General features: G+C 38.6%; 1 protein-coding gene and 2 long non-coding RNA genes across 4 annotated transcripts; 2 read left to right on the top strand and 1 right to left on the bottom strand.

Moving 5' to 3' along the window:
- The first annotated feature begins 1,829 nt into the window (after positions 1–1,829).
- On the top strand, positions 1,830–9,231 carry LOC114557395 (uncharacterized). Its single transcript, XR_003692793.1, has 3 exons — positions 1,830–2,020; positions 7,629–7,909; positions 8,033–9,231. It is a non-coding gene; the product is annotated as an uncharacterized LOC114557395 (long non-coding RNA).
- A 1,405-nt stretch (positions 9,232–10,636) lies between these two features.
- On the top strand, positions 10,637–21,217 carry LOC114557789 (uncharacterized). The gene is made up of 4 exons (XR_003692840.1): positions 10,637–10,887; positions 11,436–11,553; positions 17,993–18,060; positions 18,873–21,217. It is a non-coding gene; the product is annotated as an uncharacterized LOC114557789 (long non-coding RNA).
- Positions 13,043–19,363, bottom strand: rpz (rapunzel). 2 transcript variants are annotated; one of them, XM_028581442.1, is made up of 3 exons: positions 19,276–19,325; positions 16,513–16,581; positions 13,043–15,762 (listed from the first exon to the last, which is right to left on the bottom strand). In XM_028581442.1, the coding sequence occupies exon 3, from the start codon at positions 15,710–15,712 to the stop codon at positions 15,029–15,031; it is 684 nt and encodes a 227-aa protein (XP_028437243.1). In that variant the 5' UTR covers positions 15,713–15,762; positions 16,513–16,581; positions 19,276–19,325; the 3' UTR covers positions 13,043–15,028. The 2 variants fall into 2 exon arrangements, with proteins under 2 accessions (XP_028437243.1, XP_028437242.1); XM_028581441.1 differs by lacking the exon at positions 16,513–16,581 and having other exon boundaries at positions 13,043–15,764; positions 19,277–19,363.
- Positions 21,218–22,864: the final 1,647 nt, after the last annotated feature.

The following is a 22,864-nucleotide window of genomic DNA, read 5'->3' as shown; positions in this document are numbered from 1 at the left end:
TGTATTTGTTGATGTTCTCATGAGGATTTGATGCAGACTGTGAGGGATTAACTGAAGGCAATGCCTCTTTGTGACGTGGCATTTCCTGGTTCTCCTCTCTTTCATTTCCTCTTTCTCACGCTTTTACTTATTCACCTCCCACTCCCTCGGGGTCTTTATCCACAACGTCACCTCCCCTATCTGTGTTGCACAACCAGACTCACCTAGCTTATTTGCTTCTTTTAGCCTACTGATGAAACCAAAGAAAGTGTTTGTTTTTTTCTTACCTAATGAAGTTTGTTTTAAAATATTGAAGCATTCCTGCTTTCAGTTGCCAGATGGAACCAGTAAAATAATGACCGTCTGGCAACGTTTACTTATTATTCCCAGATCACTAAAATATGTTTTTTTGTTTTTTTTGCAGAACATAGAGGATTTTAGATGGCTTTTATCTTACCTGTTTAAGAAACAATGCCAGAATGAGAGAAGACAGACAGACAAGTAAAGAGCTGCTGGACTACAAATGAGGAGAGACAGATGGGTTAGCAGCAGAAACAGAGAGTGTGGTAAGTGAAGGTCAGGGTGAACAAGAACACAGATTAATAATGTGAGATTCTTCAATGCTGACGGGGTCGACAACCTGCTGCAAATGAGGGAGAGAGGAATCTGACTTTGTGTGTGTTGGGGTGGGGGGGGTTAGACTACAACAGCACTGGGGGTTTGAGTTGAGCAACATGAGGCCTTGAAGAGGGAAGCCAGACAAACATGGCATCGGAGGAGAAAGGGAAGTGTTGGAAAACATGAGGGAAATTTCGAGGCGCTGCAGAAGGCCAAGACACGTGTTTACCACCTGGTGGATTTCCACTTAAAAGATTTACAATGGATTCTTCAGACATTCCAGCTGCATTCAGACACATGTCGGTCCTCTACAGATATATACAGCAGGTAAAACTGCTGTTAACGCTGAAATCTGTACCAACAATGAGTTGACACAACTTTACAAACACAATACTAATGATGAATGCATGACTGGATGCATTCCAACATGTTACTTAAGTAAACATTACAAAAGTATTAGCATCTTGAAGCACCAGAAGTAAAAGCCACCAAAAAAAAAGCTCATTATGCATTTCACAAAAGTTATATTTATTATATGTAAGCATCACTTTACTGTTGAAGCTGGCAAAGACCAGACTACTCAGTATAGCTTACAGTAATCTATAACAATATATCATAAATCATAACTTATTTTTATTTTGTATTCACAATCTAAATTTTCAAAAAAACTAACTAAAGTGATCAAATAAAGGTAGCGGTGTAAAAAACACAATAATATAAAGTAACATAAAATGGAAATATTTAAGTAAATTAACAGTACCTCAAAATTGTACTTAAGTACGGTACTTGAGTAAATGCACTTAGTTACATTCCACCACTGGAATGTGTATACATTTACAGAATTCAGCTTTAACCCTGTTTGAATTGTATTCAGGCAACACATATACAAACCTGCATCTACACCAATTGTGATAGTAAATAAAAGTAGGTAATATGCATATGATATGGGACCATGTCATATGATATGTGACCATATGATATGTGACCATATGGAAGAGTCTAATACTAGCAAATAAGGATCATATTTACAACCTATAGGTAAAAATCAAAATTAGAATTTTAGAAACGTAATTTTTATGATATATACTTCTGTGATACTTCTGTGTGTTTGTGTAACATTTTGTTGTGTGCTTTTAGTTTGAAGCATGTCTGTGTTTAGGTGTGCTGCATCCTTTAAGGGCTGGCCCTCTATGTGCTTAATTCTCATTGGATAATTGACAAAGGTTCAGCCATCTTGTTTGTGTATAACAAAGACTTTTTTGTTTAATCTTCTGTGAAACACCCTCAGGAAGGACCACATGTTGGTTACCTGAACACCAGTTGACAGGTGAAGCAGCAACAACACACTCTTTCTATAATGTCTGACCATGTGGCGGCCATATTGGAAGACTTCAGCTTTGTACTTCTGAACGCATCTCCAAAGGTGAAACAGTAATTTTTTTCAACAAACTAGTCAGTATAGGCACCACAACTTTCTGTCCTGTTTTTGATTTTAGAGACTGAGAATATTTTTATTTGAAAACTGAAAGCCCTCATCTGATACATTTTTCTTGAGATATACAGCTTCTAAGTTAATCCATAGTATGCTAGTTAGCTGCAAGCAACTCCGTTTATAATCCTGGCCAAAAATGCACAGAAGCTAATAGTGGCTCATAGTTGCCAGTTTAATTAACTAAATTGCCTGAAATGGCCCATTTCAGAATAATATATATAATATTATTGGTTATAATTATTAATGCATGAGTATGTGCATTACTTCAATGCTGCAGCTGGTAAAAGTGGAGATATATTTTTACTATTTTATTGTATATTGCTATGTAGCTTGTGAATTTTCAGCAAGGAATTAATCAAGTCTTATCATTATCAGTAATAATACATCATACTTTATCTGTTGATCATAATGTGTATTATTAATTAGAATCTGCAAAGTAACTAACTTAAGTTAGAAGATAAATAGTTGAGTAAAAAGTACAATATTTCCCTCTGAAGTGTAGTGGAGAAGTAACTACTCAAATACTCAAGTAAAGTACAAGTACCACAAATTGTACTCAAGTACAGTACTTGAGTAAATGTACTCTTTTACTCTTCCCCCCTGCCTCTATGTCTAAAACCATCAGCCAGGTGGGATCGTCAGTCCTGAGTTCTGGGCTCAGCGTGTCACTGAACAAATGTTTTAATGCTTTTTATTGGATTAGTCCACTCAAACAGCAGCCGGCTGGTCGATGGTCCACTCGGACTGATGGGTAATAGCATTATCCTGTGTGGGTCTGTGGATTGGCAGACAGCAGCGAACAGAGCTATCCTACCATTGATCGACTCTCCCCTCCAGGGCCACTCTGATGCTAGCCTCCATCCAGTCTTTCATTTGTTTATGAAATATTGATATTGGCTTTCTATCTTGGCTTGATGGAAAGGCGAGAGAGTTTAGAAATGCTGGAAAACGGTTTTGTGAACTGAAAGTAGTTTGTTTTCTTGCAGGGATGTAATCAGTTTATTATATCCAGAATTACATCATGACGGCTTTTGCTTTCTGTGTCATACTTCCTCTGTAAAAGTAGCCTTATTTATCCAGTCCCAGCAGAAAAAAGGGAAACATCTGTACCTGCTTTCTTTTAACTTTTCTAGACTAGTACATGGTAAAAATCTGTGATCAACACTCTCATATGACACTGCGACCACTTGCACTTTAACTATGTATAGTAGCTCCAATGTGAGAGTGACTTAGATCTTTTAACTCTAAATGAATGAACCAAAACATGAAACCGCCCCAAAAGCAATGCACACTTTGTGTATCAAGATGGCCCATAGCAACAGCCTGACAGATGATTTCTTGGTTTTCTTAAAAACATGATTGCCTTTTAGATCTGTATGATGATAGCGCCCTCTGTCTGCAAACTACCTCTGGTACCATTTGCTCACCAGATCTCACTCTTTCATCTGAAAAAAACCTAACTTTAACCTTCCCTCAACCACAAGACAAGCTATCGCTGGCTCCTGCGGCACGAGATGGATGCAGTCGATCTTGTCAGTAAACGGATGCTTTAGTCTTCCCATAATGACAGTCAGGATTGACGGGCTACCACAGCCAAAGCCTTTTATGCAGGGGAAGAGCCTCTTGGATCAATAGTTGTTACCTAGGCATAGCCCACACGACCACTAATGAATCCAGTGGCTTACAGTACAGGCAGCTGCTGCTCTTTATGTCTACCCAGGAGGAAAAACCTTGGAAATACTTAACACTCCTGGTAGAAATGTAGAAATTAGCATCTAAATCCATCCATCACATTGGATTAAATAAAAGTGAAGAGATTAGGATGAGATTTATTTAGATAAACCATAAACCGATCATAGTAGATGAACTGGCCTATTGTTGCAGTGAGTTTTCCGGTTTTGTTTGTTGTGTTGCAACTATGGTGTGTTTGAAGACGGAACTGTTGTCTGGCACACCCATCTCTCTGTCTGCTCCACATTTTCTGTTTTTTCAACGTAGGATTAAAGTACTGATACAACTCAAAGGTGATAAAGAGTGTTAGTCACCTGTCTGGGAATTCTAATTATAAAAAGGCTTTGTGCCAACAAGGTAGCAGGTGCAGTGTTGCGTGTTAAGTCCATAAGTAGTTGGACAGTGACGCATTTTGTTTTGGTTTTGTACTCCAGCATATTTGATTTAGAATGATACAATGACGAGTGTCAAGAGTTTTAGAAAATAAGGATGTTTTTATGTTGTTTACATCAGAGTTAAACTTTAATACAGTTCCAGGGGTTACAACAAAGTTACAATTTCTACACTGTTCACCTATGGATGTAAACACCCTTAAAATAAAGGAATAGGTCAACATTTCAAGGACCTTTCTTTTAGAGAGTTAAATGACAAGATTGATACCATTAATGTCTGTTAAGTGCAGCGCTGGAGTCAGGAAACGATTAGCTTAGCTTAGCTTAGCTTAGCATAAAGACTGCAAGCAGTGGAAAACAGCTAGCCTAGCTCTATCCAGTTCAGAAATACACCTGCCAACATAGCTTAAGCTAACCAATAGTTTGTGCAATTTGCTTTCTTATTGAGAGGAAGATGAAAAAACTCTCATATCTGTATGCTAAATATGAAGCTATATACTGTACTACCAGCAGCCGATCAGCTTAGCTTGGCATAAAGACTGTAATTGTTGGGGCTTTGTAAATTATAGTGTGGTCTAGACCCACTCTATCTGTAAAGTGTCTCGAGATAACTCTGTTATGATTTGATACTATAAATAAAATTGAATTGAATTAAATGGGGCAAAATATAGCTAGTCTGGCTCTGTCCGAATGTAATAAAAATCAGTCCATCAGCACCTCAATTAACATTTAATTTGTTTAATATCTTTCTGAAATTAATGTGTAAAAAGGACAATTAGAGTTTTTTTTTGAGGGGTTATAATAAACAAACTAAATGCATCATGATGATATGCTGAGCTTTTAGAAGTGCTGGTAGGCGTATTTGTTATCTTTAGACAGAGCCAGGCTATCAGTCAATAATCTAATTGATAATTTTGGCTTAAAATTGGTTATTTGGACACCTTTTATCCCCATAACAACCTCATCTTCCCACCAGCAGCTATTTTCCACCGCAGACACAGAAACCTCTCAGATGATTCAACACAGTGCACTTTTCCTGTACTGCCTTGTATATTACAGAAAGCACTTGATGGATTCTGACAGGCTGGATTTACAAGAGGCTAAAGAATCCTCCAGATCCACTGAGATATGAAATGATGGCCGTCTCTAACCGCTCTGCACCTTCACCGAGCATTATGACTGATACCATCCTGCTAAGCCAAGCACTTTGCTGCTCGTCTACAGAATATTAGCTCAGCCAAAGGTTATTCATAGACTATCAAACCAGAGCTGCAGTCAGGAAATGCTGACTTATGTGTAAATATCAATTAAATTAGTCGGAGTGCCTGTTGCTGAGGGTGCACTGCCTGGTTTTAATGGGCACAGATGTGAACAGTGCTGCGTAAATCACATTTGTACAAGAAAAGAGAGACCTATATTAGATTATACTTGTTTACACATCCATTAACTATTTGTACTTGGTCATTAATTGTCATAAAGCATAAAGATTATGATGAACATTGATCATGCATTGATTTTATTTCTTTGAAGAAAGAAGCTGTAGTCGGGGAACTCATTTTTGAGATTATTCAGAAAACATAACCTCCTTCGTGGAGGTAACTAAGAAAAATCCCTCACACATAGACAGAAAACCATACATAAGTCATAAAAAAATGCATCAAATTTGGCTGGGAAATGTAAAACAACACAGTGGTTTTATCACCGAACGTTACAAAAATAAAATGCACAAATAAAGAATCTTACAGACGAAATCACTGCTAATCCATTACATAATTATAGGCACAGCACTTGGTAAGCACTGAGGTTTGGTTGTTTTGGTTCGGGGGGTTTGAATCTGTTTAAAACACAAGGCACATTGTCGCATCTCCAGTGCCAAACTCCAAGCTTCTTGTTTTTCACGCCTGAAAAAGTGGCCTCTGTCCCCCCGTCAGAGTTATGTAGGCCAGCCTGCTGAGCAGAGACAAAATGGGAGCACAGCTCGGTAGATGCAGCCTCAGCAAAACCATCTCTTTAGAGCTGTAGGTGCAGAAGCCATTTCTCATGGGAGACTGGATTAGTACTGTATGCAGCTGAGGTAAAAGCACAAGATATGTCCCATTATACAGTGTTAGTCTTATAAGGTGTCTTATAGTTATAAACAAAGTGGTTAGTAACTCATACATTACAAATAAAAAGATACACTTATGCAAGCAGTTAATATTGAAAGAGCTACAACATAAAACACATTTACATCATATGACTGTAAATCCAATATCTACATGTATACCAAGTTCACACAACCCAGAATGCTAATAAAAGTGCATTTGTGATAAAATAATTTAAACAAACGATCTGAAATACAATGTTTCTGATAGGGATGCACCAATCGGACTTTTTCTCGATATGGAAATTAAGGTATTGACCAGTGCTGCTTTCCCCCCCAATTTAAAACACTTATACCTCACTGCATGGATCTGATGGTAGCCATTCTTGCATGTACAAATCAAGTAACGTGAGGATATAACTGTATTTAAAAAAAAAATGATATAAGCTTATAAAACACATTGTAATGCTCAAGATTAAAGCAGTGGCTCCCAACCTTTTTGGCTTGTCTTGTGACCCTTTACAGACAAGCAGTGTCTATGGCCCTGGGTCATGTTTTAGATGTCTGTAGTTGTTAGCTGTTCAACCAAAGAGACTCAAAGAGGTACAATTATCCAGTAAATAAAGGTTTTGAAGAAACAATTATTACAAATTTGTGTAGCAAAACTTTGTATTTTCTTCACTCCTCTCCCAAAAAACAGTAAAATGCTACAACAGTAAAATGCTTTGCATATATTCAATTGTAACAATCTAATAATGTCATATAGAATATTTGCAGACATCGGGTCAGTTTAAAATGTTGCTGATATAATACTTCTGTACTTACGAAGATTTTGAAGGCAGGACTTTTACTTGTAATGGACTATTCTTACATTGTTGTATTGACCTGTTTAGTAAGTAAAGGATCAGATTATTTCTCCACTGACTGTACATTAATTCTTAACTGTAAGTGGAATCTACGAGTTACGATGTATGTAGTTGCATAAGCTCAGCCCAAAAAAATGAAGGAGCAGAACAGAAAGCGAGTGCTGTAAGAATGCTATTTAGGTATCTAGAGTGAAAAATTTATGAATAAGGTAAAATTGTGCACATGGGATTGTTGTGGTGCTGAACATTCACCCATCAAGCCTATTGGATTGGTGCATCCCCAGTTTTTGTGGTTCATTATTTTCATTTAAGGTAAACTTACATACTGATATTCTCTGGACAAGCAAGATACATCTACAGTATCTCAATTGAAGTACACCCCTCTGCGGTAACATCCTAAAATCTGGAACCCGTATCACCTTTACTCCGAGTGCACACACACTGACACATTCTTGTGTCTCTCCCAGTAGTGACAGTCTTCCGGAAAGCTCCACGCGGCTGCAGACTCCTTGTGGCGACTAACGGCGTGAACAACAAACCCGCACAGCTGCTTCTCCAACACCTCCACCACCACCGGGGCGTTTCCCTTCTTCCCCTGGCCCTCCATCACCTGCCGGATGCAGTCGCGAGGCACCGGCTGCGGTTTAGTGCTGTACGACACCACCAGGTTGATGTTGTTTACCTGCAGCACCTCGAACCAGTTCTGTCCCGCCACGTGGTGAAAGTGCTCCCCTGCTCGCCAGTTCCGGTATGTGCTCCCTGAATGGTTGATTAGGCGCACTGACCAGCTGACCCAATCATACTTTTTCACCAAGAACTCCAGAAGCTGCTGAGTTGTGTCTTGCAGATTCTCTTCTTCTTTCTCTTGCAGGAGGTGCTTGGCGTCTAATTTTGCTTGCTCCGGGAAGGCAGCGATACAGGACTCGATGGTTGTCTTCATCCTGGACTCAACTTCTTCAATTTTGCTGCTCCACTCTAGGATTTTGTCGTCTTCTTCATCTTGGCCCTGGGTTAAGGCACAGTGGCCCAGCAGAGCAATCAGGCCCAAACAGAAGAGCTCCTTCATCCGGACACAGAAATCTTCAAGGAGACGACGGTTCCTCGCTACATACCTGCAAAACAGAGGAAGGAGTTTATCTGGTGCTCCAATACCGAGGAACTGCAGTGATAATGGTGTCAAAAACCTGCACAGAAGCAATAAATAAAATTTGCAGTGAATCCAGAAACGTAAATGTGATGAAATATAACGGTTTACCTTTCGACCACCTCTAAAACTGACTCTCCAAAGCTGTTCGTTCCCATCAGAGCATCATACAGCACAAATAGGTTCTTCTCTCCTCCAGTTTTGGCAAAGTGCTCCACAAAAAGTCTGGTCTTGACCTCCCTGAACTGCTGTTTTGCCTCCAAGATGTCCATATACTTCCGAAACTGGTTCCTAATGTTCTCCTCCACTGAGAAGTACTGGGAATCCAGTCTCCCCTTCTTGATCTCGCTGTCAATGTCTTCCAGTTGCGTGGAGAGCACGTCAAGCTTGTTCCTCACCGTCAGGAACTGCTCTTTAACGTAGAAGACCTCTTTGCTGTGGACGTTGTCTAAGGCCAGGCGGAGAACCGGGGCGGCGGCCTCACACAGGGGGAAGAGCTCGCCCACAGCGCTGGCCAACACCTCGGCCCCCTTCTCAAACATATCCATCACTGCCTCGATGGCCTCCTTCTTCTGGGCCACAGCCCTCTCCAATGAAGTGCTCATGTTCTGAGAGACAGAGGGACACAATCTGGAGTCAGATATAAATAAACCTTCTGGAGAAAGAAGAAGTGAAGTGGCAAAAGGGATCAAAGACTTTATTCTGTTTATTCATGACATCTCAGATGGTTTCATTTGAATAATTAATACATCTTCTGGCCTCTATTTCACAAGCAAAATGCAAAGTTTAGATAAAAGGGCAAAAAGGAATACGATATTTGTGTTGCAGAGCAACTTAACATAGCTAATTACTAAAGAGAATAGAAGCTAAATGCTTTTCAAAGAATCTTGACCTCTGTTCCTTTTTTTTCATAAAACTCACTAGTATTAACATGAATAAGCTTTCTCCTTTAAGGTTATAGAATATATCGGTGAACCGTTATCTGGATATTCCAGAGCTGAAACAATTGGTCGATCAATCGGCAGACAATTGATCTGCATCTATTTTGATAATTGAAGAATCTTTGAGTCATTTTTCAAGCAGAAATGCCAAAACACCTCTGCTTGCTGCTTCTCCAATGTGAGGATTTTCTGCTTTTCATTGTCTTGTGTGTGACAATACAAAAATATATTTATATGTATATATTACATAAATATATTTACATTTAGGAATGTTGGTCGGACAAACCAAGACATTTGAAGCAGACAAACTACTAACTTATAAAGGGTATTTTCACTTCTTTTTTTAACATTTCATAGACAAAACAAACGACTTGTTGGTTGCTGCCCTAGAATACCTCTAGCAAAAAATGAATGGAACTATTTTCTGTTAACAGGCAATACATGTGAAGGTAAATAATGTACGGCTCAAATGCAGGCTTTAAAGTAAGAATCTTTACCTTGACCCTGTCAGCTGTGACCTGAAGATTATATTCAGAAAAACCTCCCTACCCAAAAGGATGGAGGTAATGATGTCATCTAAACAAAATGGGGGCCCCGAGATTACTTGGGATGAGAAAATGACACAAATGCCCTTGGGTCTGCATATGACTCATGTCAGAACAGACCAAGGCCAAACCATGTTTAAAAATCCCCTTTCATCCTCGCTTGCAATCTGACATACATAAATTACCTTTTTCTCTGTTCGGATGTTTTTCTGTGGATGGACCACAGATGCTACGTCACCCATCTACTCGACATATTAACATCGACATTAGTTTTGTTTATTTGCATCTGACTGCTGTTTTCTATATTTATAATAAAGAAGGGCAAATATCTGAAAACCAAATGGTGTGTGAACAAAACCATCCTTAAATTAAAAATTGTTTGTCATGTGCCCAAACTGCACCATGTTTAACTGTCATGCGCACCCAAAAGAAATGCGCAACGGCAGGCTTTTTTTACGCACAAATCCCCCTGAGAGCATCGGACACACCTAATAGCATTTTTACCCCTTCTGATGGAAGATAAGGACAGCATCACATTCCTGTAATAACAGCGGTGCTTTTCTTTACCTGACTGAAAGGACTTTGGTGCTCCTTCACGGCTGATGAGCTCCGACAGCTGCAAACAAGTTTTATTTTTCCTTTTTAAGTTTGAGAAAATTCCCACGGTTATCTCATCCACTGGGGAGCTGAGGAGGGGTCCAAAAGCAGGATCCAGAGAGAAAGATAAAATGCGCACTCAATATCTGCAAAGGAGAGAGAGATAAGGAGAGCGTGAGAGGGAGAGAGAGAGAGAGAGAAGGACAGACAGAGAGACAGACAGACAGACAGACAGACAGACAGACAGACAGAGCGCAAACTGCAAGAGGTGAAATGTGCTCGGTTCCATTTTCTTCTCAGTCTTCATATCACCACGAAAGGACGATTCAGTCTCTTCTCAGCAAAACGGAGCTGCTTTTAAATATGTTTTGCTGTTTATCATTTCCAACATAATTTCGACAGATGGTTTCCTGGGAGTTTTTTTGCGCCCTTGATGCAAATGTCTCCTAATCATTCTGCTTTTCAGCTGTTGTTGAATGTGAAAGGATCCAAACTTGAGGTAAGACGATCAGGAAACTATTGTTGCGTTTTTGTCTTTTTTTTAGTGTCTGTATGCGCTAACTTCATGTAATCACCATCATCAGCTTTTATTTTTTTATTTTTACCACATCTCATATCATGTGTACATACACAGATGTGTGATATGGGATTTGTAATAATAATCTATTATATCCTATTGATGGAGATATGAATGTGCAGGGAGCGAATGTGTTTTCAACCGCACAGTATTCATCCACTCCGATTTGTCACAAATAAATCAGGTTAAAACGTGCGTTTAAAATCGAAAAGAACACCGAATAAAGTGTTTTAATCAGTCAGAGGACTTTATGGTGATCAAATTAAACCTGACATCCTCATCTGCGCGCACACGACGCGCCCTGTGAGCTCCCAAGCTGAACCTCCCTCACCAAAAATAAAAAATCCTTACGCAAATCGTTTCTCCTCCAAAGCGGGTCGAGCTTAACGCCATGTATGAATATTTATATTTGTTTCATGCCCAATAATTGTATTTGAAATTTAGAAATAATACAGATTTATTTTGTCCAGCTGGAAATGGATTCTCCTAAACGAGCTCCTGTCATGGAGAGAAAAAACGAGCTCCATCACATGATGGACGACGTGCGTCGGTGGCTCTAAGACAGTCATCATTCAGTCTGCGGGGCAGGTAAGAACCACAAATCTTTGTGTCTCAGTAATCTGCATTTCCAACGCCTGCAATGCACATTTTCCTGTTTCGGTTCCCCAACTCTGAGCTGTTAGTCAAACCTGTTCTGCTGGAAAAGGATGCATGAGGGCCATACCACAGTTATTAACCTAGGCCATGAGCCCATTTTACTTCACCTTAGGTAAAATCTTTTGATCCTCTAAATTAATTTGGATTGGCTTCGCGCAGGTCATGTAACAGATCTGTTTGGGCCCTAATAAGGAAGTATTTCATAGCCCGTCAGTTTGGGAAGACGCAGATGTGATGCTTCAGTCCTTTGGGCCCCCGGGGAGTTCCGTGAGAACAGGTGTAATGTTGAAGCAAGTGAAGTACTCACGCCCTCTGCTGTACCAACCAGTACATTGCACCTTTACAGCCCTTACTGGCCTCCTGAGCCTTTCCTCCGAGAACATTTTTCAAATGCTAAATTATTTACATTTGCATAAAGATCTCTTATTTTCCAAAGATACCAAATAGATTTTCTTGACAAATAATATAATATACACAACCCTTTAATATTTCAATTTAATATTTTATTTGTCATAAAAATAACAAGTTGTCTTGGGTTTTAATATTTTACCGTCTGACTACTAACTATCATGTAATAAAATGGGCGTAACAGTATGTTATTGGAACAAGCAGCAACCAAATATTTACGACTTTGTAAAACTGTGGAAAACAACTTCCTTGATGTTTCATGTGTCTGATTTTTCTAGATAAAGCTGCTTTTTAACACAATTATTCTGCTGTAAATGGAATTACATTTGCTCTGCTATGATTGAACAAAATATCCAAAGAATCAAACAACAAACATAACATTGAGAGTGACTGATAAGAATTTGAAACCAAAAGAATCACCCCAAAAGCAAACACCTACCACAAAACTAAACAAACATGTTATTCACTTTCATTTCACTGCTCTAGATTTCTCTTGGTTTTCTATTCTTTTTGTTATTTAACATTAGAGCCTGTTTGGCAGTAGAGGGTGACCATTATTCGACTAAGGGGAAGTCTGAGGGAAAGACAGCACATACAATATTGTCTTTTATTCCACCATACTTATTTATTTTGTACATACATGTAATAAAATATATATAATATATTTATGTTGATTTTCTACCTATACTTGCAATGTATTAATGACAATTGCTTTGTGTTTTCAAGAAGATACATTAGAACTTCTGTTATAGCTAAATACACTATATGGCCAAAAGTATATGGACACCGAAACGTTACCCTCATTTGCAATAGTTGAACATGTGATTCTATAACAGTGGGCATTAATCTGCTACACCAATACCCTCCATTCTGTTTGACTTTCCACATTTTGGAACCTGGCTGCAGTGATTTGTGCATTAGTGAAGTCGGCGACTGACGACTTCCAGATTCATCCCAAAAGTTGAAGTCAGACCTCTGTGCGGGCCAGTCTTAAATAATTGACAACTCCATGTCCGTATTTATTCACTCATGTTTATTTATAGTGGTACATATACAACTAGGCATCAACGATTCATAACAAAAAGGCAACATATTCACATATATGGCATTTTTTTAAAAGCCTTATGAGGTTTATATAATATTCCTCCATATTGACAGCATTTTGACTATATTTATGTAGCGTATTCTGAATCTGTTGTAACAATAAGAGATATGGCACAATGCCACAGAACTATAAACCAGTTTAGGACAGAGTTATGTGCTGAAAGCATGAGAGTAAAATGGGCTAGAACTGTGTAAAATGTTTTGTGATCCATGTTTTGTCTACTACTACTCTGCTGTCTCTGAACGGTCCTGATGCAGCAATCCAAACCCACATACTAACTGATACCACAAGTTTGCTAAAACAAGCACAAAAAAAGACACCTTTAAAAACATTAAGTTTCAAATCTGAACTGCAGCATGTAGACCATTCAAACATAATGCCTTAAACAATAAAATACCTTAATGATTAAGACAAAAACCCTCAAAAAAACATAATACAAACTATTGGCACATTTAGGCACTGTTGGTCAGATGAGGGAGTATATTAGAACTAAAAAACCTTGATGCTGATGCCCAAGTGTAAAAAAGCAACCCTCAAATAATGGATATTAAATGTTTTTATAGGCTCTAAATGGCTGTACACCAAAGAAACCCATTGGTAATGTTACCTTTATATTACAACCATACTTGGTGCTCCTCCTGCACATATAATAGAAAATAAAAAAGAGTGGCAGAGTTGCACAAGTCAAATTCTTCAGTTGTGTATAAACTTAAAACAATTCTGGCGAGTGAAAATGGAAGCACACATCGCAATTTGTTTAATTTGACCTCATAAATGGCAAGTTATATTTAGTGTAACCTTCTGTGGTGAAGAGTTTTTGCCAGATGTAGTGTTACAACAAATTGTATGTGTGCTGTTAAGTGTTTTCAATTAACTGCAAATGTTCAAAAATAAAGAACTTGGTACAGCAGCACCTGAAATTAGTGTCAAATTACATTTAGTGCTCGACAGCAACAAGTATGCATAGTGTATCATGAAGCCCATGCATGAGCAACATATAATATACTGTATGCGGCATTTGTTTTTGTTAATTTGCACATTGCAGTATGATAATGCTTATTGTATGTCTGTAGTTACATTCATAGCTCTAGAAACTTTAGGATGTTTGGTTCTTGTTTTGGTTTGCTTTTTTATATCATAGATTATAGTTATAGCTCAACTGATAACTCCCTCTGTTGGCAAACAAAGTCTGTCTCATAGCAGTTATTACATCAATGGCATAAAATTGCATGTTGAGGTTTTACACAGGCCAGTTGCTCGTTCCAACCAACTGATTTACTTGTATTGTAACTACAATAAGTGGCGAATTTTTTCCAAAAGTGCAAAATGGGCACAATTCATTGCAATATCACAAACTGAAGTTGGGTACATTTATGTTAAACCCAGATGACTTATAGCATGTAATGTCCTTACATTGCTCAAAATGTAGCTTTCAAAGTATATTTGTGATTAATTGTAATGCTCCCATAGCTGATTTATCTCAAAGTGCTCAGTCTCATTTGAAACCACTGCAGTCTTATCCAGATTCATCACGTAATTGAACAAATTAATCTGTGAATTTGAGCCAATTGGGTTGTGAAGCCAATACAAAATACTGATAGACCTTATTGAGTTGTCTTTTACCTCATCTTGGACAGAACATAACATGCCTGTGACTCTGTGACCGAAGTTTGGACAAATGGAGAATTGAATTGAAAAGAATGAGCCATATTGTTACTCATTATCACTGGGCTTTCATGCAGTGACTGTAGATGTTCACAAAGTGCTTATAAGGAGAAAAGAAGCTAAGGGAAAGAGGAAAGGAGTTACAGAGGGAATGTGGACATGTGTGTCCTGACTTTAAGAGAAAAGCAGCAGTGGAGAAAAAAAGCTCTTCTTCAGGCTTCTGCTTCTTCATTTGCACCTGGAAAGAGCCTCCTGCATCTTCTCTTGCACATGCTCCATCTTCTCGGCCCACTCCTCGCTCAGACCCTCCTCGTCATCTCCGATGACGGCGGCGTAGCCCATGAGTGCGATGAGGCCGATGCAGAACAGGTAGGTGAGGCGTGTGCAGAGTCGCTCCATGGTGCGGCGGTCGCCTTGCGAGTGCTTCAGGTACACCTCCAGGATGGGTCTGCTGAAGAGCTTGGGTTTACCCACCACGCCATCATAGAGTGTGTGCAGATTCTGGTCTCCCAAGTCATTGGAATAGCTCTCCTCGAAGTCGTCCTTCTTACGCTCGCGGTGCTCCGGCCGTGCCTCTACCATCTCCATGAACTTTCTGAACTGGTTCTTCAGGTTCTCCTCCACGCGACAGTACTGCCCATCCAGCGTTTCTTTCTTGATCTGTACCAGCGTGTTGCGATTCAGCTGAGAGAGCTCGTCCAGCGCCCGGTTGACCGAGCCGAACTCGCGCTTCAGGGTGCGGATGTCCTCGTCATCAATCTGGTGCAGCACCACCCGGATCAGGGAACCGGCCACGCCAAAAATGGGGTTGACCACAGCTGCTGCTGAGGAGATGGTGGCCACACACTGGAGCACTTTCACCAGGCCCTGCTTCAGCTTGGCCCGGTCCTCAATGATCTCCTCGTCCATCATGATGTCCAGGCGGCGCAGGTATTATGGTCACTGTGTGCAGATGTGGACGTCTGTGACAAAGAGAGAAAGAGTTTACTAAAACTGATGGTCTTTAGGATGCTGCAGCCACATTTACATTTATCAAAATAAGGCACTCTGTTTGTTTACATGACATATCTTACTACTCGCAAAACTTTCAGTTTCAAGTGTAGTATTAAAAGGGCATTCCACCAATGAGTACTAGCCAATCAGAGGCAGAGTAGGGCGGGACATGACTTGGCCATCCGGGGGAAAAACTAATTTGCTTCCCTGATCCCTGTTTTTTAAGCAACATTTTTCACATCCACCCAATATTTGCCTTAAAAAAAGCCTGTTGAACAAAAACGCAATATTAAAAAAAGGTGAAAAAAGTATGTTATCTTCTAAAAGCTTGACAGCTCAAAATCAGTTAAATCACTTATCAGCTGCTCAATAAATCAACGTAAAGCCTACAAGCAAAACCGATGATGATGATGATGATGATAATAATAATAATAATAATAATAATAATAATAATAATAATAATAACAACAACATTTACATTGTGCCGACACTCTTTACACAGAGAAATGTATATTCAGTTCAGCTCTACACCGGCTAATCGATCCAATCAATCTAATTTGATTATTTCATTCCTTTCAGCCTGACTTGTTTTCTGAATGCTTTGACAGCCACAAGCATTTTTTTTAATGGCAGTTTCACAGAATATTCCCCCATGATAGACCTGTGATGTTGAAATGAATCTGCCGTTTAAGTGTTGGAGAAGAGTTGTAGCTTCTTACATCAAATGTCTTATCTTCAAGCTCACACAGTAACCTCCTCCTGGAGATGCTACGGTGAGGAAAGGGACTCTGGTTTTAATCAGGATGATTTGTGAAACAAGAGACAAACAGAGATTCAGACACGAGACGCAATTCAGACATTTCAAACAGAAGTTGCATAGGACTGATTCTGATTCATTCTGCCTCTGTGAACCAGGAAGTGAGCTGATTTTTGTCTCTTGCTGGCTGAAGTTTTCAGCAGTGAAGGAGTTAACAGCCTCTCTGCTTCTGTATGGCACTCGAGCCTTTCAGCACCATTCTGCTTTCTGTGTGTTTCTATGGACCGAGCTGATAGCTCCTCAGCAGCAGCGAGCTAAATGTGGGAAGGCATGTAGAGACGCCATAGCAGCAGCTAATGGGCGTGACAGAGAGCTGCAGTACAATGGGAAAACTAATGTGCGATGGCTGCCTGAGCTGTTGTTTATCACATAACGCATTACTTTACAAAATATATGATTTCAAGCTACTTTAGGGGCAGGATTTAGATTAGTAAGTAAAATCTGTGTGAGCTGACTGACTGCTGAAGGCTACTAGAGGGAGCAGTAAAAGCTCTGTTGACATCTGATACTTGTGTTTTTATAAACAGGATTACAGTATACAGGGGTGTTTTCCCACAAACACAAGCCTAATATGAGCAGCCACAGAGCTAAAAATGGTTCATGGACTCATAGCACTGGCAAAAGAAAAGGAAGGAAAAGTGTTTGTGTGAAGCATCCTGTTAGCTTCCACTACACCTTGGATCTAAGTCAGTTATGGCTCGGCATGCGTGCTCTGGTACTACAGACACATACCAATATGAGATTACAACACTGGGGACCCACACAGCTCAGGGCCACAAGGTTGCGCAAGATCAAACACACTGTAATAAACAGGATGGTGTGTGTGTTTCCGTTTTGATTTCGTCCCTTTTGAAAATTAAATAAAATACCCGTGTCCACCAGAGGGGGCGGTGATTTACCAATGACGACAAAGAAACCCATAATATCCACCATCTGATTTCAGCACCATCACTGTGGACTAAAAGCAGTGACGCTCAGGAGCAGGATTTAACCCTTTAGCTTCAGATTAACTGTAGATAATGTGTTTAAATGAACAAATTCAATAAAAAACATGAGCAAATGTTTCACTTTATTTAAATACTGGTGTAATTTACACTTGAAAAATCTTGTAAAATTAGAAGAAATCTACAGTAGATGATTGTTAAATGTCACTTCGTCGCCACATTTTATAATTGTTTGCATCACATCCATCAGCATTTGAGCTGAAAGCCATCTGCCCTGCCGAGAAATTTCGGCAGAAATTTTTTTGGGTGGCATTTTCCTATTATGACTGCAGAGAAAGAGTTATTTGCCTCATAGTTGTACTTGATAGCTACTAAATAATAAACAATTACATTCAAAATGCATTATATTTCTATTTTTTTTTGTCCTTGTTTTCACAGAGGATGTTCGGCAACAGAAAACACTCCAGGTCTCAACATAATACAGCAATCCGCAAGAGGAGATGCAGGTAATCAAAGGGTTAATTACAGTTTTTTGACAAATATTAGGTCTGAAAAAAATCTTAAATTTTATGTTGGTATGGTTTCGAAGTAATGCATAATCTGAGCTATATTTGTCACAAATTGGATGCTCTTGGTAAATCTGGCAGCTTCCTGCAGATGTATTTTAATCTGCAGCAGGCAATTAAGCCTTTGTCCAATTAAAAAATCTCTAAATTGACTCTTCACCTTTAAATACATGTCTTAACGAGTGAGATTAATTTGTGCCATTGTTTAATCGATCTGAAGACAAGGATTGATGTATAATCATATTGATTTCATATTTTAATGCAAATATGAATTAAGGGTCAATAAGTGAGAACTAAAACAGCTCTTTGTGGGTTGACCAATCACTCCATAGCAGCATGGCCTTTAAAGAAAAAGGAAAGCACAGCACACCCACATCTCAGTCAGAGTCTTGGCCTAAAGTTGTGGCACAGTGACTCAACTTCTGCATTACTGTACATCTACGCAGAAACTAACTATAAGAAATTTAGTTTTAGTCATTGTTGGGAAGAAAGATTTGACTGTGTTGGTAAAGCAGCTCTGTCTGTCTAATCAGGAAGTGACAGGCTGCTCTCACCTGTTTCTCTGCGGTGGAGTGGCCATCTTGAATGTTTTCTATGATTGCAGCAATGCTAGGCTATTCCACATTTACATGTTATATTCTATTGAGATTGTACCTAAAGTACATAGTTTACGTTTTCATGACTTATTTGATTGATTTTCTGTCAATTCTTCATGTTATATTGACAGTTTGCTCTCTCTCTACATACTACAGCCTGTGGTGCAGTTGGGACACTTTTCTAAGGAAGTGTACACCCTTGAGGATACTGCAGTTCAAACAATAACTATATAAATGTAAACTAACATAAAACAATGTAGTATTTTACGGAGTTCTTCCGTTCGTGAGTACTAAAACAAGCAATACATTCCCTCTCTTAACATGTCAGGGCCAGACAGCTGCCTCCCTGCCCAGCTATGGCTCCCCCTAGCCGTGCCTCCATATTTCCTTGTTAATGCACACCATAATGCCCTGACCCACCCTGCTCTATCACACAGCAATGACACCAAAATACCTCAAAACATCACTTTCTCTGTCTAAATGTGAAGTATATAGTCTCCATCTGCCGTCCAGCCAACATTGGGCACCATTGGCCACAGCAGAAGAGAGGATTTCTTACCTTTTGACAGTGTCTATGGCTATGCCTTCCTCTTCAAAGTCACAACCTCGACAGCCTCCTTCTTCTTCCCAGCAATCCCTGCAAAAAAGGACACTTCCATGTATGTTGAATATGTAGGGGTGATCAAATTGGACTAAACTAATTCTAAAGAGCCCAGAGGGCCCCTAAAACCCAGACATTGCCCATTTGTCCCCAAATATCATCAAGCTCCAAATTGACATTTTAAAATGACATGCCAATGACATAAAAGAGTAAAGCCCACTCCTCAAATACATAATGTCCCACCCCTATAGTTTCAACTTATTTTGGTCCATCCAGTAGTCATACAGTTGATACTGAAGAGCAATTGTCAGTTAGTGCGCAGCTGAACTCTCATGCGCTTTCTACTGCCTTTTGTGCGTTTGCCAAGCCCTGGAGCATCTTTGGGAAGCTACAATAGTCCATTGGTGGTATTTATGAGTCAAAGAGACCATTTTCTTGTGGACTTGACCATAAAAACTGGAAGAAAAATATTTTCATCTGCGTAGAATCTAACCAGGCAAAGAGAGAGCTATGGATCCAAATGGACCTCTCCAAAAGTGCACAGGTGCATCCAAAGGAACAGAAAACTCTCATAAGGCTTCAGGAGAAAAAAATAAGAAGTTTGTCCGACTTAAAGGGTAATTATGATAGTAATTATCTTTAGATTTGACCAATAGTTCTCAACCATTAAAGCTACACTCAAAGATTCTCAAATTTAAAGTACATTTGAAAGCTAACTGCATCGAGAAAAACTTACCAAATGGCGCAGCTGGCACTTTAGACCATAAAGTTCTAAATATTTAAATATTTTCACATATTTAAATATATAACTTGCTTAAATATGTTTGTGTTAATACCGACAGCACTGTAGCATATAGCTCACAAATTGAAATGACCGTCTATCTGACCAAGAGTAGCAACCAAGCAGACGAGAACCGGAGCTATCAACGCACCAATTCAGTGCGCCAAAGAAGTCCTAGTCTGTCTTCATCCAGGCCTGAATAAGCAACAATTTAGTCCTGAAGCACAAAAAAAGATATGGTCCAAAATCCTTGCAGACAGATAAAATGGATTAGTAGGTGGGGGAAAGACTGCGCCGGCAGTTGAAGCTGTTTCCCCAAAATAAACTCCTATGCAAATTATGTGTGCAGCTTCCAGCAAAGCGTTAAAGGACAATCCTGTTCCCTTCAAAGCCTTACTGATGCCTGTGATGTTTACGTCGTACATTACAACAGCACATAGGCACAAATATGATGGGCGTTTGCCTCGTTGCGTGTCCAGACCTGAGCTTCTAGCAGGTTAAAGACCCCGCATCCCCTCACTGAGATACCAAGCCTCAGGCAGCAGCAACACAAGAGAAGCCCTGTCCTATCTTCGGTTTAGCCTAGTGGAAGAAAAAAATTAAATATAAAGACGGGTGTCCGTTAGAAATAATAATGCCTTCTTTATCTGCTCAGAAATTACCGTCCACAACAACGCTCCGTATTGCTGGGAAAAGCAGACGCATGTGTAGCTCTTTATTCAGTAGGCTACCAAAGCACAGCCGGAGCTCCGGACGGACGGACGCACGCCTGTCCTCATTGTGCATTTGCCGCAGCAGCTGTCAAACAGATCATATTTCACACTCAAGTCACAGTGCGATGAATACTCACAGGTCCTATAGGCCTACATATGATGCTGTAATAACCACACTTGTGCAACATCAGCTGTGCATCGGTTGGTGGTCAAAATGCGTAATATTTAGGCTGCAGGGTGACAACAGCTTCTGTGGCAAGACGGTCTTGCTTTTTTAGCTGAGGGTCGGGAGGAGCGCTCTGTTGACGGTTTGAAAGCCGCATTAATTACGTCTGGCAGTAAGTGTGAACAAAACAAGAAGCACAGTACTGTGAATACAAATCAGCTGCAATGACTCCCTGTTAATATCGGTAATATTTCGTGTTTATCATTTTATATGATTTGGTTTGCCTGTTCTCGTATTTAAAGCATATTTATCTGAATAAAACAATTATTTGAGCATACAGGATACTGTGTTGTTTGATTTCATCATTCAATGTGTGAATATTCTGAAATAAAAAATAATATAAATGGAAATCTTGTTTTTCTTTTATTGTGAAGATTTTCCAGAACAAAATAAGACACTTTGGAACACAGAAAGCTTATTTTACTCTGGGATCAGTAAAGTCAAAAGTCATAAAACAGACAATATGTAGTCTACCATAAAAATGGCATAGTATATTAGTCATACATGTCATAAAACAATGTCATAGTAAAATATGCAACACAAGTCATAGTATTGTATGTCATTAAAAAGTCAGCACAGTATGTCATACAAATGTTGTTTTTTTTTAAGTTATAGTATAGTATGTCATACAAATGTGATAAAGTCAGTGTAGTATGTCATTAAAAGTCTTAGTAACCTATAGTATGACATAAAATTGTAAAAAAATTGATAGTATTAAAAAGTCATAGTAGTATAGTATGCCATAAAAATGTGAAAAATTCATAGTATAGTATGCAATAAAAATTCTAATTATAGAATGTCATAGAAAAGTCCCAAAAAAGTCATAGTATTGTATGTCGTAAAATAGTCATAGTACAGTATGTCTTAAAAATGTGATAAAAAATCATATTATGGTATGTCATAAAAAGTCATAGTATGTCATTAAAAAATCATGAAAAGTCATAGTACAGTATGCCATAAAATTTAAAAAAGTCAAGTAGTATAGTATGTGGAAAAATCATAGTACAGTATGTCTAAAAAAAGTCATATAATAGTAATAGTATAGGATGTTGGAAAAAAAGTCTTAGTATAGTATGTTGAAAAAAGTCATGGTATAGTATGTCGGAAAAAGTCTTGAAAAAGTCAAAATATAGTATGTCAAAAAAAGTCATGAAAAAGTCATAGTGTAGTATGTCGGAAAAAAGTCGTAGTATAGTATGTGGAAAAAAGTCATAAAAAAGTAATAGTATGTCGAAAAAAAGTCGTATAATATTTAATAAAAGTCCTATAAAGGTCATATGTTGAAAAAAAAGTCATTTTATAGTATGTTAAAAAAAGTTATAGTATAGTATTACTGAAAAAAAGTCATGGCATAGTATGTTGAAAAAAAGTCACAGAAAAGTCATATTATAGTATGTTGGGAAAAAAGTCAAAAAAATAAATGTATAGCATGTCAAAAAAAGTTAAAAAATAGTCATAGTACAGTATGTCGGAAAAAAGTCAGTAAAAAGTCATATTATGGTATGTCATAAAAAGTCATAGTATGTCATTAAAAAATCATGAAAAGTCATAGTACAGTATGCCATAAAATTTAAAAAAGTCAAGTATGTTACAAAAAAGTCATAAAAAGTCATAGTAGAGGATGTCAAAAAAAGTCATAGTATAGTATGTAAAAAAATCATAGTACAGTATGTCTAAAAAAAGTCATATAATAGTAATAGTATAGTATGTCGAAAAAAGTCATAGTATAGTATGTTGAAAAAAGTCATGGTATAGTATGTCGGAAAAAGTCTTGAAAAAGTCAAAATATAGTATGTCAAAAAAAGTCATGAAAAAGTCATAGTATAG

This window comes from Perca flavescens, chromosome 6 (genome assembly GCF_004354835.1).
Source record: "Perca flavescens isolate YP-PL-M2 chromosome 6, PFLA_1.0, whole genome shotgun sequence".
NCBI lineage: Eukaryota > Metazoa > Chordata > Actinopteri > Perciformes > Percidae > Perca > Perca flavescens.
Note: the sequence above shows the minus strand (reverse complement) of the source record. Positions and strands in the feature narration are given on the sequence as shown.